Source organism: Pipra filicauda, unplaced genomic scaffold (assembly GCF_003945595.2).
Source record: "Pipra filicauda isolate LSUMZ 115617 unplaced genomic scaffold, ASM394559v2 scaffold306_size1276767_pilon, whole genome shotgun sequence".
Lineage (NCBI taxonomy): Eukaryota > Metazoa > Chordata > Aves > Passeriformes > Pipridae > Pipra > Pipra filicauda.
The window spans coordinates 649,251-663,054 of NW_024104428.1; the positions used below are offsets into that span (position 1 = coordinate 649,251).

General features: G+C 49.5%; 1 protein-coding gene across 8 annotated transcripts in view; it reads right to left on the reverse strand.

Annotated features, from left to right (window-relative positions):
* Positions 1–213: 213 nt before the first annotated feature.
* BCL9 (BCL9 transcription coactivator) overlaps positions 214–13,804 on the reverse strand; it is a 59,978-nt gene continuing 46,387 nt past the window's right edge. For 7 of the 8 annotated variants that reach the window (XM_039383364.1, XM_027719145.2, XM_027719144.2 and 4 more), the window contains 7 exons: positions 11,993–12,299; positions 10,112–10,425; positions 9,026–9,215; positions 8,467–8,566; positions 5,828–8,057; positions 3,758–4,018; positions 214–2,416 (listed from right to left, as the gene is read on the reverse strand). In XM_039383364.1, the coding sequence (XP_039239298.1) occupies positions 1,299–2,416; positions 3,758–4,018; positions 5,828–8,057; positions 8,467–8,566; positions 9,026–9,215; positions 10,112–10,425; positions 11,993–12,045 (4,266 nt within the window). In that variant the 5' untranslated portion in view covers positions 12,046–12,299 and the 3' untranslated portion in view covers positions 214–1,298. Of the gene's footprint in view, positions 2,417–3,757; positions 4,019–5,827; positions 8,058–8,466; positions 8,567–9,025; positions 9,216–10,111; positions 10,509–11,992; positions 12,300–13,804 lie in introns of those variants that run through there. The other variant, XM_039383365.1, reaches the window with a different exon arrangement.

Here is a 13,804-nt window from a genome sequence, read left to right on the forward strand (position 1 = left end):
GACCTCTCTCTCCAAGAGGAAACAAGCTCAGGATTAAGTGAACAGAACAGCCCTGCAAGCAGCACGCAGCTGCCTACAGACCGGACTTTTAGGAGCTGCCAAAGCTTAACCCACCTGGCCTCTAGTCTCACTGTGATCATAAGGAAGAGCGAACAGTCATCTGGCCAGCTGTTTGATGTACACAGAGAGAACTGGGCTGGATAAAGAAGACAGTTCATTTTTGTAAGAAACAATATATTTTATTTTTCTGACACCACAGCCCTGGCGAGTGGTTTTGTACCAAATTTAATGGAGGTTACACAGAACGTTTTACGCTGGGGAGGAAAAAAAAATAACCACAAAAAAAAATCCTGGGTAACTTTTAGTGTCTGTTCCACTCCCACATTAATAAAATCACTTGGGGTTTCTAAGAAAAGGAGAATAGGAAACAGTGAGAGAGACTACTGTAGGATGTAACAGTGTCCAAGTCCAGCCCCTTCCTAGAAGTGGGAAGAGTCCCCACGTGAGGAGAGGCTCTCCTAGATTTACTCCCCAAAATAACACAATGTATTGCAGCTGCCATAGGAGGAGACAGAAGGGGACGGAGAGAGAGAAGCCTATTTAATAAAGAGTGGGAGGGAGAGACAGAAGGTGCTGGACAGCACGCCATAATTTGAAAAATATGTCCTTAACTTATTATTTATTTCTTTTAAAAGATTCCCCTCACTGAACTTAAGTTCCTTTTTGTGCTTTTCATTAATACTCTGCTCTGAGGTCGTAGTTTGGTTTTTCTATACATTGGGTGTTGAAGGAAAATAGTCCGAAGTTCTGAAGATGGATTCTCCACCTAAAGTAAACAGCCTAGAATCCCATTCTCCTCTCACCCCAAAGACTAAAAGTCTCTGCTAAAATCCCTTTTACAATATAGTACAGTACACAAAAAACCCCAAAAATAACCGAGAGTCCTGGGAGAAGCCAGTCCGAAGGACGTAAACATACAGAGAATGGTGCAACTTGTGACAAATGGCAATTCTCAAAATACAGCTACAGATTCTCAAAGCAGGTGCCGTCACGGGATACCCAAGTCCACAAAAATAATTTTTAAAAAATAAATCTTAAAAAAAAAACAACCTGTTTAAATGAATAATTTTTTTTTTTTTTTCAGGTAATTCCATACATTCGAGATTTCCCAAAGCGTCCTCTGGTCTCTTTTCACCTATTGCATGGCCAAACTGTACTCCTGAAGCTCCCAAAAAAGCCCTCAGGACTTGGAATCTCATCTTGACAAGGATCAGAACATCCAGTCTTATGGTAGCAGCTTAAAACATCATGTTCCCTGGGTTTCCAGGGCCTTGGCTAAATCCTCCCATGCCAACGTCAGCAGCCATACCTCGGGGCCTCATCTGGGGGGGAATCATGATGTTTTGTTGGGGTCCCATCATGCCCTGCATTGACATCATCATCCCGGGCGACCCCACGGGGCCCGGGTGGCTGTACAGCCCCGCGGGGGCTCGGTCCTTGCCCGGGATCATGCCCACGGCGGCCACGGGGTTGCTCATGAGGGCGGGCTGGCCGGGCATGGCCGGCTGTGCTGGTGACATCATGCGGTGGTGCGGCCCCATCATGCCCTGCTGCAGGAAGGCCGGCGGCCTCATCGGGTTGTGGCCCGGCATGGACGGAGCCGTCCCGAGGGGGATATCCGGAGTTCCCACCGGCCCGGGGCCCCCCATGCCAGGCAACGTTAGTCCCATCCTCGGGGTCTGCTCTCCTATCATCCCCTGCATGTGGGAGAAGCCAGGCCCGGGACCCTGCGGCTGCTTGCGGCCTGGCACCTCCCCACGAGGGAAATACTGTAGTGTCTGGCTGGGCTTCTCCGACGGGATAATCCTGGACAGGTCAAACTCGGGTATTCCCGTGGCTCCAGGGCGGATCACCTCCTGCAGCTCTGGATCAGTGAAAACCGAAGGCATATTGTTTCCAAGAACAGTGAAGGAGTCTGGACCGCCAGGGCCTCCAGTCTTGCAAAGTGCTGGATCTGTCGAACTTTGGGGCAGGTTGGTAGGACGCCCCAGAGGTCCTTCTCCGTGGAAGCCCATTCCCGCTGGGAAGTTGCCTTGTCCACCGCTGGGCCCGTTGTGTGGAAATGGCACCTGCTGTGGAGGGGACTGTACGGGGGGGAACCCCTGTGGGAAGCCCAGGCGTCCTTGAGGTACCATTGGAGACTCCTGGGAACCGTGCCCCATCATTGGGTTGTGTGACATCAGGCCGGGTCCCACGGGGACCCCATGAGGAGGTATATTGGGTCCCATAGCATTTGGAGAGGGCATCTGGTTGTTATGGGAAAGAGGCTGGGTCATTCCCATTGGGCTAAGGGTTGGCATTGGACCCACTGGGTTTGGACCTGAAATTCGAGGATTCTGAGAATTAATGCCCATTCCTAGGGAAGAAATAAGGAATCACATTTAGACAGCAGCCAGTAATAATCAATAAAGCTATCAGAGAGCTTTCTGCAAGGTTATCAAGTCCGCACACACACACCAAAAAAAAAAAATCAGCCCTAGTAATAAAACATCAGCCGTGGCTCTGAAAAGCGTTATTTTAACCAGAAATTCAATGGCACCTGAATAGCTGCTTCCCTAAGCTTCTCACTGCCCTATGAAACAGTGACTAAAGCCTGCTCCATAAGGAGGATCTCAATCCAACCCACACCTTTACTACCTCCCTGGCAGTCCACATGATGCAGGCAGTAACAAACGTGTGTCTGTGACAGATTATCAGCACATGGGCACTTGTCTACTGGGAAGTGACAGAATCTCCTCTCAAAACTCAAGCAGTGATAAATCAGGTAACCCTTGTAAGACTAGGAGACAGCGATCAATGAGGTTAATGAGTTATCATCATGAACTTATTCAATTAGCCAGCTTCCCCAGATACATTCAGCCACCCCAATCATTACTGCGTGAAACACAAGGCAAAGCTACAGGTAAACTCAGCAAGAACTCATTAACAATTGCCACTCCCATGAAACACCCACCCATTCCTCCTTTCAGCTGTTAATTCAATTGGGTGGAGAGACTACAGCCTATTTTTGTATTAAACAGGTACCCATGAGAATTAAGCTATCAGCAGGGTCTAGATTTCTCATGTAAACATGCTCGCCCACACGACAGCCCAAAAGGAGAATGTTTTATTTTACTTTTCCTTTAACTCTTTCAGGTAGGGACCTGGACAGTTTCCCTCAGTCCTGGCTGAGGTCACCTGCCATTACATATTCCCTGTATGGGAAGATTTATGTTTTCAGAAAGTGCTCCAACACTCTCTTTCATTAAAAAGGCAATCCACAAAGCTCCGGATTAGACCTGATGATTCAGTGTCAAAAAAAAAAACCAAACCAACTCCAAAAAACCAGTGAAGCTTCTATGACACTGCCTTAAGACAGGGGTGGTATGGTTTCCTCTGGGTAAGAGTCTGACCCTTATTCCCATGAGCAGCCTTCACTCACACAATTAATTCCAGTCTGCCTGAGTGGAAATCTCCTCCATACATAAAGGTTTTCCAGATCAGACAGTTTCTGGACAGAAAAAAAAAACAGCTCCAAGGAGAATTTCCAGCTCTGCATTTCAGAGAATTGCAACTGCCTTCCTCAAAAACAACACATGGCTATATATTCCTCGAGTTTTTTCCCCTCTCACCATCTTCATTTGATGAAGCTTCCATAAAGATCACCCTCACTGTACTGCCTGATACTTTGTGCTTAATGTTTCTTTGATTTTCTTACCTTGTACACTGTTCATAGGTGGCAAGTTTGGGGAGCGGGCTGGAGGGGAGTCATCATCCGAGCTGGCCACAGTTTTGATGGCATCGTGATAGAGCGGTGTAGAGCTCGGCATGGCAAATTTGGACATCCTGGACATCATAATGGAGAGGGGATTCTGGGAGAGGGTTGGCTCTGGAGGCATTGTGTAAGGACTGCTAGAGGGAAGATTTCCAGGGAGAGTCACAGGAGCAGACTGGCTGACTGTGGAAGGAGGTGGACCACCTTAGGAAAAAAGGAAAAGACAGAAAGAAAGTTTAATTTTTCATCCTTTTTCCTTAACTCCAACTCTCTTCCTCTAGAAATCTCAAACACTAGAAATCTTTTTTAATGCAAAACTTTACATGACTAATGTAATCAATGCCTGTGAAAGGTAACCAGAACAGACCAACTACTGGTCAAGCTGGTTAATATCTGTTATCCTACTGGAAAACACTTCTAATGGAACTATCTTGAGCCTCTGCAAATCTACACGAAGAATTACCAGTTTAGTCTGAAAATCTTACTATTCAATTTCCATACACCGAAGACAGACTTAGGTACAGGGGTTAGCCATAGAAATCAAAATCTGTAATCATTTAGTTGTTCCTGCATCCACCAAATGTCAACTGTAATTCCTTTCCCCTTTTCTTTAGGAGGCATCAAGCAAGCACAAAAGACACAGGCAGCACAAGGAAAACTGTGGCAGATATTTCTGACACACTGCATGAGGAACTACAACTCTCTGTTTTATGTTTCATTACATATTTCATGCATAGATATTAGCTGCTTATTCCAGTTAAAGAAGCATTCTCTGTACTTATTATCTTAACATCATCCTTCGCTCTCCCAAAACCAGAAGTAACTGCACTGGCCATCTCCTTTGTTCTTCCACTGATAAATTCCATGGAAACCGCTGTGAAGGAAAGATGCTAAACCGAAGTTGTACTCTCACTGAAAATTCACTGCACGTTCCTCAGCCACTCCCAACCAAAAAAAGGAAAGTAGAATAGATAACACTAAAATTCTGCAATGCCAAAACACTCATGCTTTGGAAGAGCTGTGTGTAAAAGCACTCATCAAGCAACACTTCACACAGATTGCACAGATTATTTTGGGCTGGAAGGGACCCACAAGGCACAGACGAAAGCACTAGGTTCTGACTTGTAGGCACCTGGGCTCACGCCGGGCCTGGCCTCAGCAGACACTAACACCCAGTCTGCTTTCCCGAGCACAGACCCAGCCCGCAATCCCAGGGTTACCCTTGCCAGCAGCCCCGCAGGCATATCCCAATCCCCACCTCGGTCCCGGCCGCCGCCGCGCCGTTACCCGCGGCAGCACTAGAGGGCAACGTGGGCAAAGGGCTCCTCTCTCTCTCCCAGCCGGAAGAATTTCCCGGGCGGGAAGGACAGCCCAGAGGGGTGAATGTGCTGCAGGGTGAGCTCCGGGAAGGTGAGGACAGAGGCATGCCAGCACCTGGAGCCTGAGGTCCCAAGCACGGCACGGCTCGGCACACAACTGAATGCTACAGTGATTAGATCACTCCAAAACCTTTGAAGCCTGAAAAACTGAAGCACAACTTCCCGTCTGCAGTGTAAACCTGAAAAGCACCAACCACACCTGAACCATGCCTAGACACAGGGCTGGCTAAGTGTGCTCAGCATGTCTTTGTAGGAGCTTTTTATCTCAAAGAGTTTTCATAACATAAGCAGGATCTTCTCCACAAAGCTACGATCACCATGAGCTACAACAGCCAGACCCCTACAAGGAGAGGTTTCTCCCATCAACTCTCTACATCTTTTCACACCTCCTGACCCCATGCTTTTGCTTTTATGTCCTCTGAGTGATCAGCCCTCAGTTGGACACTTGGGAGGCACAGTACTCACCCACAAATACAAGAGGAGGAAAAGCCCTTGCCCTTCACTCACACAGCCCCCTTCAAAGAGGCAAACGGCCATCCAGCCCCTGCCCTGCTGAGAGAACCCTTCTCCCTCCCTTGCTGCACACGTTGAGTGACCCAAAGCGCCGGATCCAGCTGCCGGAGGCGGCACTCACCCGACTCCACGTTCCCCAGCATGGCTGGAGAAGACATGGTCAGAGACGCCTTGTGGTTCGGGGGAATCCCGGGGCTCTGCAAAGGAGGCTTTGGAGATGAAGTCCATCCAGGAGAAGGTGCGGGGAGAGACGGAGACTTGAGGTGGACAGGAGAAGCAGCAGCAGACCCCAAGACAGGGGGGGACTTAATGGAGGCAGCAGCGGCTGCGGCAGTGGGGCCCGCGAGCATTCCTGCCAGCTGGGAGGGCGTCTGGGGGGACTTGAGGTTCCCCGAGGGAGACCCCATCATGGGAGACTGGACCTGGCGCATCGTGGGGGACTTCAGGGGGTTGATTCCTGGCGAATGCACCTGACCAGCTGCGGAGATATCCAAGGGCTTGCGGCCGAGGCTGCGCTGCGCGGGGGGAGCAGTGTTGAGGCTATTGGGGTTACTGGTGGGATTGAGAGGTAGTGGCGGCATGTGGCTGAGCCGGTTGTTAGTCCTTTGGTCAGGCCCGATCTGTTCTCTGAGATTCCGGAGACCGACTCCTGGGCCCTGAGACATGGGGAGGAAAGGCCTGGGACCCATGCCATACTCCTGCTGCGGGTGCTCCCCGAACGGCAGCGGCACCATTTTCTGCTGAGAAGAGAGCATCTCCGAGACGCCAGGGCGCAGCTTCATCATCTCTTCCGGCCCGACTCCTGCCTCCCTCAGCTTCTGAGGGACCAGGGGTGGATTGGAGCCCATGCTGACATTCATGCCCATGTCCCCCTTCATGCTGCCAGGGCCCATCCCAAACTCCAGCTCCCTGCTAGAAGCCATTTGTGGGGGTATTCCTTTTGGGAAGTCCCCCCTGGAAGGGCTCATCGGTCCTTCTACCGGCATGCGAGGGAAGATGGGGTTGTTCCCAGGCTCCATGTGTCTCTGGGAGGGCATCATTCTGTTTATCTCCATGCCGGGCCTGATGCCTTCCATGTTCAGACCAGGAGGAAGGCCCATCTGTTTCTCAGCCAGCTGCTGCTGGTAGAGCTCTTCGGGCAGGCCCTGTGGATTGGGAAACCGCTCCCCTCGGCCAGGGCCACTGAAGACACCCTGGCCAGGAGGGAAGTTTCGGCCGTCTGGGATTTTTGGCACATCATCTGGCCAACTAACTCCTGAAAGCCCAGGCCGTGAGGCGGGATTCGGGACACTGGGGCCCTCCATCTCAGGGTTCATCATTCCTGCAAAACCAGGCAGGCGCATCTGGCTCCCGGGCACGTTGGGATGAGGGGCCATGCCCCTGGGGGGCAGAGAGTGTGACATGTTCATGCCTTCAGGGAAGGGCTCTGGGCCCCCAGGTCCCCAGCCCTCACCAGGGGTCATCTGGTAGGGAGGAGGAGGACCTCGGACCACCCCACGAGGCCCGTGCTGGTGGACCATCATGTCCTGCAGGGAACACTGCTGCACAACCACCTGCTCTTGCTTTCTCCTCTTCTCCTCGTAGAACTCCTGCTGCAGCTTGAGCCAGGCCACCTGCTCAGGAGTCATATGGTCCAGGTGGTCTGGGCCTATGGGTCCTGACTGGGAGTTCATTGGTGGTGGCCCCATTTCATCTGGGGAAAAAGGCATGTCCCTGTGTCCTTGAGGGCCAAATGGAGCCCCTCCATCTGTCCGAGACCCTGACCCTTTGCCTAAACTTTGGGATTGAGCCATCATAGCCTGTATTGGCCCTTCAGGTTTCTTTTGGGGACCATCCAGCACCCCAGCATTTGGGGGAGGCCCCCCACTTTGCCCTCCAGCAAACTCCTTCTCATCAGGGAAGAGCATGCGCTGTATGTCTCGCAGGGTCTGCAGTGAGCGCTCTCGGTGCTCCAGCTGCTCCTGTGACAGTCCATCTGGATTCTCGCCCAAACTGGATGGGTCCCCACCAGACACCTGCTGGGGAGGACCTTTGGGGTCTGCAGCTGAGCTATTGCTACCTTGGGAAACCGGGCTAACCGCTCGGTTATTGGGGGTCGAACTCTGCCCAAATCCTTCCGTCTGCAGTGGGGTAGAGTTGGCAGGGCTGCCCACGGACATCACTTTGCTTTCCACGCTGGGACTGTCCTGATCTATGGGACATGGGGGGCCAGTGGATTTGGACACCGGCGCTGACACGGGTGGGGTTGGCTGCATTTTGGCGTTCTGGGGAGGGTTCTGGTCCTGGGCAGCGGGGGGCTGGGGCTGCGGCAGGGGCTTGGGTTCAGTCCGAAGTGCAGTGATCTGGGGGTTCTGCAAGAGAAAGCCACACGTTGTCACCTGTTCTTCCTACAGCCCTGGCACACAAGCAGCAGTGCAAACAAAATGCCCAGTCTCAACCCCACCAGCCCAAACTTTGCAGGGAAGGGTAGCCTTCATGCAGCCGTTACAGAACAGCACCTCTTTCGCTCAAGACATTACTGCAGGAACCCCTTTCTTCTGTGCTAGTTCTGCATGAGCAATGGGCTGGAAACACACTACCCAAATATTGCAAGACTCAAACTCTTCTTTGGATGATCCGAGACATTTGTGTGCAGAAGGTTTGAACAAAAACTGTCTTCCTGAAACTTATTTCAGAGCGTAAATAACCGTCCATCACTCTGAATCACACACGAGCACATTGACCGTTTCCCCTTCCCACCCACACGCAGGTATTCCCTACCAAGGGTACAGTGTTTCGTTCCGCCTTGCTGTTTGAGATGTTCTGGATATGAAAGGACACAATGGTTTCCACCTGTCCCTTCAGCACAGCTTCTGCAGCCCTGCAAAGACAGACAGGCAGATGCACATATCCAGTTGAAGCTAAGAATCAATTTTTCTCAACTGGCCTCCCTCCTATCTTTCAGCTGGCACAAGGCAGGAAGACTCAACCACACATATTTCACTCTAGATGAGCAGCAGCAGAAAAATGCTTACATCTACAAACTCATCAGCATTCAGGGTTCACGTCTCAGTTTAGCCCATCCTGCACAGATTGCAAAACAACATCTACCACCATTGGCAAGAAACACATAAAAATCTCCATTCCTTAAAGGAATAAGCAATCATTTCTCAGAGGGAAAAAAAGTAGGGACATTCTCCTCTACAGCCCCTCCAATAACCCCAAAAAAAGTAATGAGTTTTTGCTACTTGATGCAGAAAGTGCCCTTGACAGTCTCTTAAAAAGCGAGCACAAACCGAACTCCTGCTCCCTGAAGACATTCAAGCATCTACCTACTTACTTGTTGGCCATCTCAGTAGAAAAGACGTAAACCACTTTGGATGGAGTCTTCTGCCCACTTGCTGGCTCCAAAGTGGCAGTCAGACCATGGGAAGGTGTGGAAGACCTTGGGGCTGAAGCATTTGAAGGAGTCATGGAGTGTGGTGTGTGCTGAGACTCCTGGGACTTCACATGATCAGCAGAATTGCAGTCTGGAAGGGGAGAAAGAGGAAAAGAAAGGAATTACTACCTTGGGAGCACTTTGGAAACCATTTCTGGAAACTGATCAGAGCTTTTTCTCCTCAGAATTTTCCTGCTTCTTCCTCAAGCAACACTAAAGGCAATTCTCCTATTACACCATGCATCTTTCCTCCAATGCCACGCTGCCCTTCAGGCACCACTGGGAGAAAGCTCATCTTGTCCCTTTTCAAGGCCTGTGGCAGTTCCCAGAGCTGATCCCTTTGAATTCTCTCATGGCCACACAGAAAAGCAGGAAAATTACACACTAAAATGAACAAATATAAATACGTCTGCTTCCAAGGAGAACGCTTGTAAAATTTCACTTCTTTTTTCCCCCCTTCAGCCACCTTAGCCAGGTGACCCAGCAGATGGACAACAAAGGAAAGATAGACCACTGCACATCTAGTGTGGTTTTGCACTGCCTCACAGAGGCAACGCTGGAGCCAGGAACAGAACACAGAAATATCAACTCTCTGGCTTGTGTTACCAGGGTACTACAGGTTACGTATCTGTGTTGACAAAACAGACTTGCATATTGTTCAAAACCTGTTACAACAGAGCAGTTCCTGAAAGGCCAAAGGCCAGAAGGAAACCAACAGGTTGCATTTGTACTTTCAAATCCTCTGGGGGAGTTTCAGAGTTACAAAGGAACTTTCCCACCAGAGTCAGGCCTGCTCTCTAACTGAGCGGGAACAAGACATTTGCCAATGCCAGCTATGACAACCTTTCCTCTTCCCCTGCTCTCCAGACCTTTAGACTTTGTTGGAGGGAACTTACAGAATCCCAGACAAATAACATTTGCATAGCAATTCTCCATCTCACAGAGAATTCAGACTAATTGTCTGCACATGAATCCTAGCAAGCATACCTTTGATTTCAGGGTCATCATTAGGAGTCCCAGCTTCCCTCTGTTCAAAGGAGTCTGCTGAAATGCTCCTCTCTCTCTTCCCCTTCCCCTTGGCACCATTTCCAGCCCCATTCTTCAGCCCCATGCTCCCACCTGGGCCAGGGAGCACTTTGGGGGTGTGACCTCCACTTTTGGGGTCACAGGGAGAGGGCTGGGATTGGCTGGTGGAGCCCCCTTGTTTGCCTTGGTTGGAAAATTTGGAATCCAGCTGAGGGTTGCCAGACGGGGACATCACTGTAGGGGGGCGGACCATCACCTCCTGCTTTGATTTGGGGCTACAGGGGACAGAGGAGAAAAAAAAGAAAAGTGACAAAAAAAGTGACAAATCACACCATTGATTCATTCAGCCCTGTAGGAACAGATTAGAGTGAAGCAGAAACAACCACTGTCACCTTGCAAGCTAAGACAATTGCTGACACATAAAAAATGCCTGCAAGCTTAGAGTCATGCAGGTGCTTTTCTGAACATGCCCTGAAAGGGTTATTATCCAAGATGGCATCTCATTGCTCAAGAAGGCACCAAGGCAAACCACAGACCTGCCAGATCCCAGAAACTGCTGTCACATGAGGACCCACCTCTGGAGCTTCTGTCAATAAAGACAACGGTTTCTATGTGCACAGAGGAGCGCCTCACACCAAGACCAGCTCAGAGTAAACAAACAAGGCACAATAAAGTTCACCTCACCACTCTCCTGGACCCCAACTACATGCTACAGCTCCGACCAGAGAAGACCCCCACCCCCCTCCCTTGCACCTCCCTATCCAGTTCTACAGGGAGCACAAGGAAAACCCAGCATTGCTGCAGCATTCGTCATACACCGGGGCGAGCTGCCAGGAAAACACAAACCTCTGACCGTGAAAACAATTAAACCAGCTACAACCTGCCTCTGAATAAGGAAAGAGAAGGAAGGATACCATCTCCAAGCACACTCCTGCAAAATGGGGCAGATGGAGCTTCCTTAATTTGCCAAAGCAGATTCAGAGTCTTTCCTTTCTTCTTCCATCCAGCAAATTGCATCCTAAAAATATTTTGCTCCTCTGGGTTTTACAGACATATTAGCCACCCCTTTCTCCTCACCCTCCACTTACTCCACTGCAATTGGATCTTCTGCATTGTGTTTTCCCATCATCACTATCACTTCCAACAGGCAGTGCTTGCTAGCATCCTCACTGTGGGACTCACACAAGCTGCTTCCTCCTTAGGAAAGACATCTGACTCAGAAGCATTCCCTCTGAAATACTCCTAAGTTCCGGATGACCTCTAGGAGTAAATAATCAAACCCAAGAATGCTGTCAATCAGACCATTCTAAGTCCCTGGGCGCCGTTTTGCTTCCATATTCTTCCCCTTCCAGATTAGTGGAGGAGAGATGCTGACCTGCTGCACTGGCAGGTGACTGACGCAGAGGATCCCAGTGCTCAGCAGATCAGTTCTCCAGGCTGCTCAGGCCAATAATACAGAGGAAGCATTTTGTGTGAAAATACAGGCAGAGAGACCTTCTGCTGCCCAACTACCCCTTGGGAAACAGATAATTAGAAGAGGAGGAAGGGGGGGTGGGGGGGGGGCGAAAATCCAAGATAGAAAAAGCATGTTTACTCTCCAACAGCCTGTTCAGGAACCTGATGGGAAGGGAGGAGGGGCACATGGAATAGAAAATCCACAGCTTTCAGCTCATCGTGAGCCTTGCAAACATGGAGACCCGTCAGCACTGTGCAGCCACTGCTCAGGCACTCAGTAGGTCTGATGGGAGCATGAAGGAGGGCCGGTGGAGCCAATCCAGCAGCACAGCAGGGATGGCAACACCCACCAACCCAGGGCAGCTGAGTGCAGGCTCTTCCCCTTACCTCTGTGTGTTGCCTGACGGGGAGTTCCTCACTTTGGGGTTACTGGAATGCATTGACAGAAATCCTGAGCTCACAGTCTCACACACACGCAGATGGGCTCTCGTCAAGTTCCCCTGGGGATCGTGCCGCCAGAGGCAGCGTCGAAGCGCTTCCTGCCACCCGCTCCTCTCAGTGCTGGCTGTCTGCTTGCCTTTTTTCTCTTGGCTCCTCGCTGGTTTTGCACTGGGCACTTCCCTCCTGCAGCTCCAGCATTCTCTAGACGCGTGCCTCCTGCCGCCCAGGGGAAGTCTCGCATCTCCAGGGCACCCTGCAAACCACCCCACGAGAAGAGAACAGAAAACCAGTGAGGAACTTCCCGAGCAGACGTGGCTGGTGTGAGGCAGTACATGGCAATTCTTCCCCCATTCCCGAGAAGACACGGGAGAAGAGCTTTCAGGTGGATGGGTATTTCCAGACCAGAGGCAGCCCTGGCTGGCCATTCAGTTTACAGGCACTGAGGCCATCTTCCCTTTGTCCAAAGCACATCATTCTGGAGTCAATAAAACAGGGAAGCACCTTGTATCTGAACACTTTGATTCCACATCTGTGCTCAGCTTAAAGGCACTTCATAGCAAGTCAGTAGAAAGTCAAAACTGCAAATCCCCAACATGAGTTAGCTATCCAGAATTCCCCTTTGAATGGCTGTAACATGGTATTTCTTAAGAACATAAACTCTCCTTAAATCTTTTGTCTCCTTGGTCCAATATACCAAGACATATGCTCAATGATGTGTGCTAAGGGTTACACAAAGGGAGAAAAATAAAATAAAACACCGTCCTGGCCACCTGTAAGCTACCAGCTATGTGTGATTAGTCTGAAAACACCAGGGGTTAGTCACTCATCATATCTACTTAGAAAGGCCAAAAAGCACTAGAGAAGTACCCATCTAAATTTGCTCAGCAACACTCTACAGACCATTGAGGCTTTAAAACAAACAAACAAACAAACAAAAAAAACACCACCCTCCCAAAAAAAGAAGACACTTTTTCAGCTTCTTTTTTAGAGATAATATGCATGACACGGGCAACAAGGCACCTAAAACTGTTTCTGGAGGAGGAAACTATTGAACATCACTGTTGACATGCTTTGGGCTAAATTATTTTGGAACAAATTTCTGTCTTGTTTATGTTTCAACAAAATCTCTCCTGTTCATCTCACCTACTCAGATGCAAATCCACTTAATTTAGAATCTAACCAAGATTTATTGTTAATGTATTAAGCATTGCTAGTTAAATATTACTCAAATGTAAATATTCCCGATATTCCTTCTCAGCACCAAAGAAGTAGTTTCTTCCTGTGTATATCAAATGAAACAAAATAAATCTTACCAGAACGGGAATGTCTTGAATTTTATGAAGAAATTACTGTTCAAAACTGCATTTCAGAAACAAAAATTGCCTTGTATATGTGATGACACCAGAAGATTAAGAAACACCTGACCACCTCTGGCCAAGGAGATTTATCAGCAACTCGTAGTAGTGAGCACCATGGTTTTCCAGTTCCCCAAATTTATAAAGTTCTGAGGCTGTACCATTACACATTTTAGTGACTTTGCACTGCTGTACTTTAACATGATAGTGATCCAAACTGCAGCAGTTCCACAAAGCTCTGCATCATCTCCAAAAATTCTCCTCTTCACCACATGCCTCCCTCATGAGCCAGAGAAGTCACCCTGCTCCCCATTCTCACCTCCACTGTGCTGCACAAACCTATTAATACAGGGAATGTTTCTGCAATAAATATCTCATTTTAAACACCTCCTACTAGGCATAA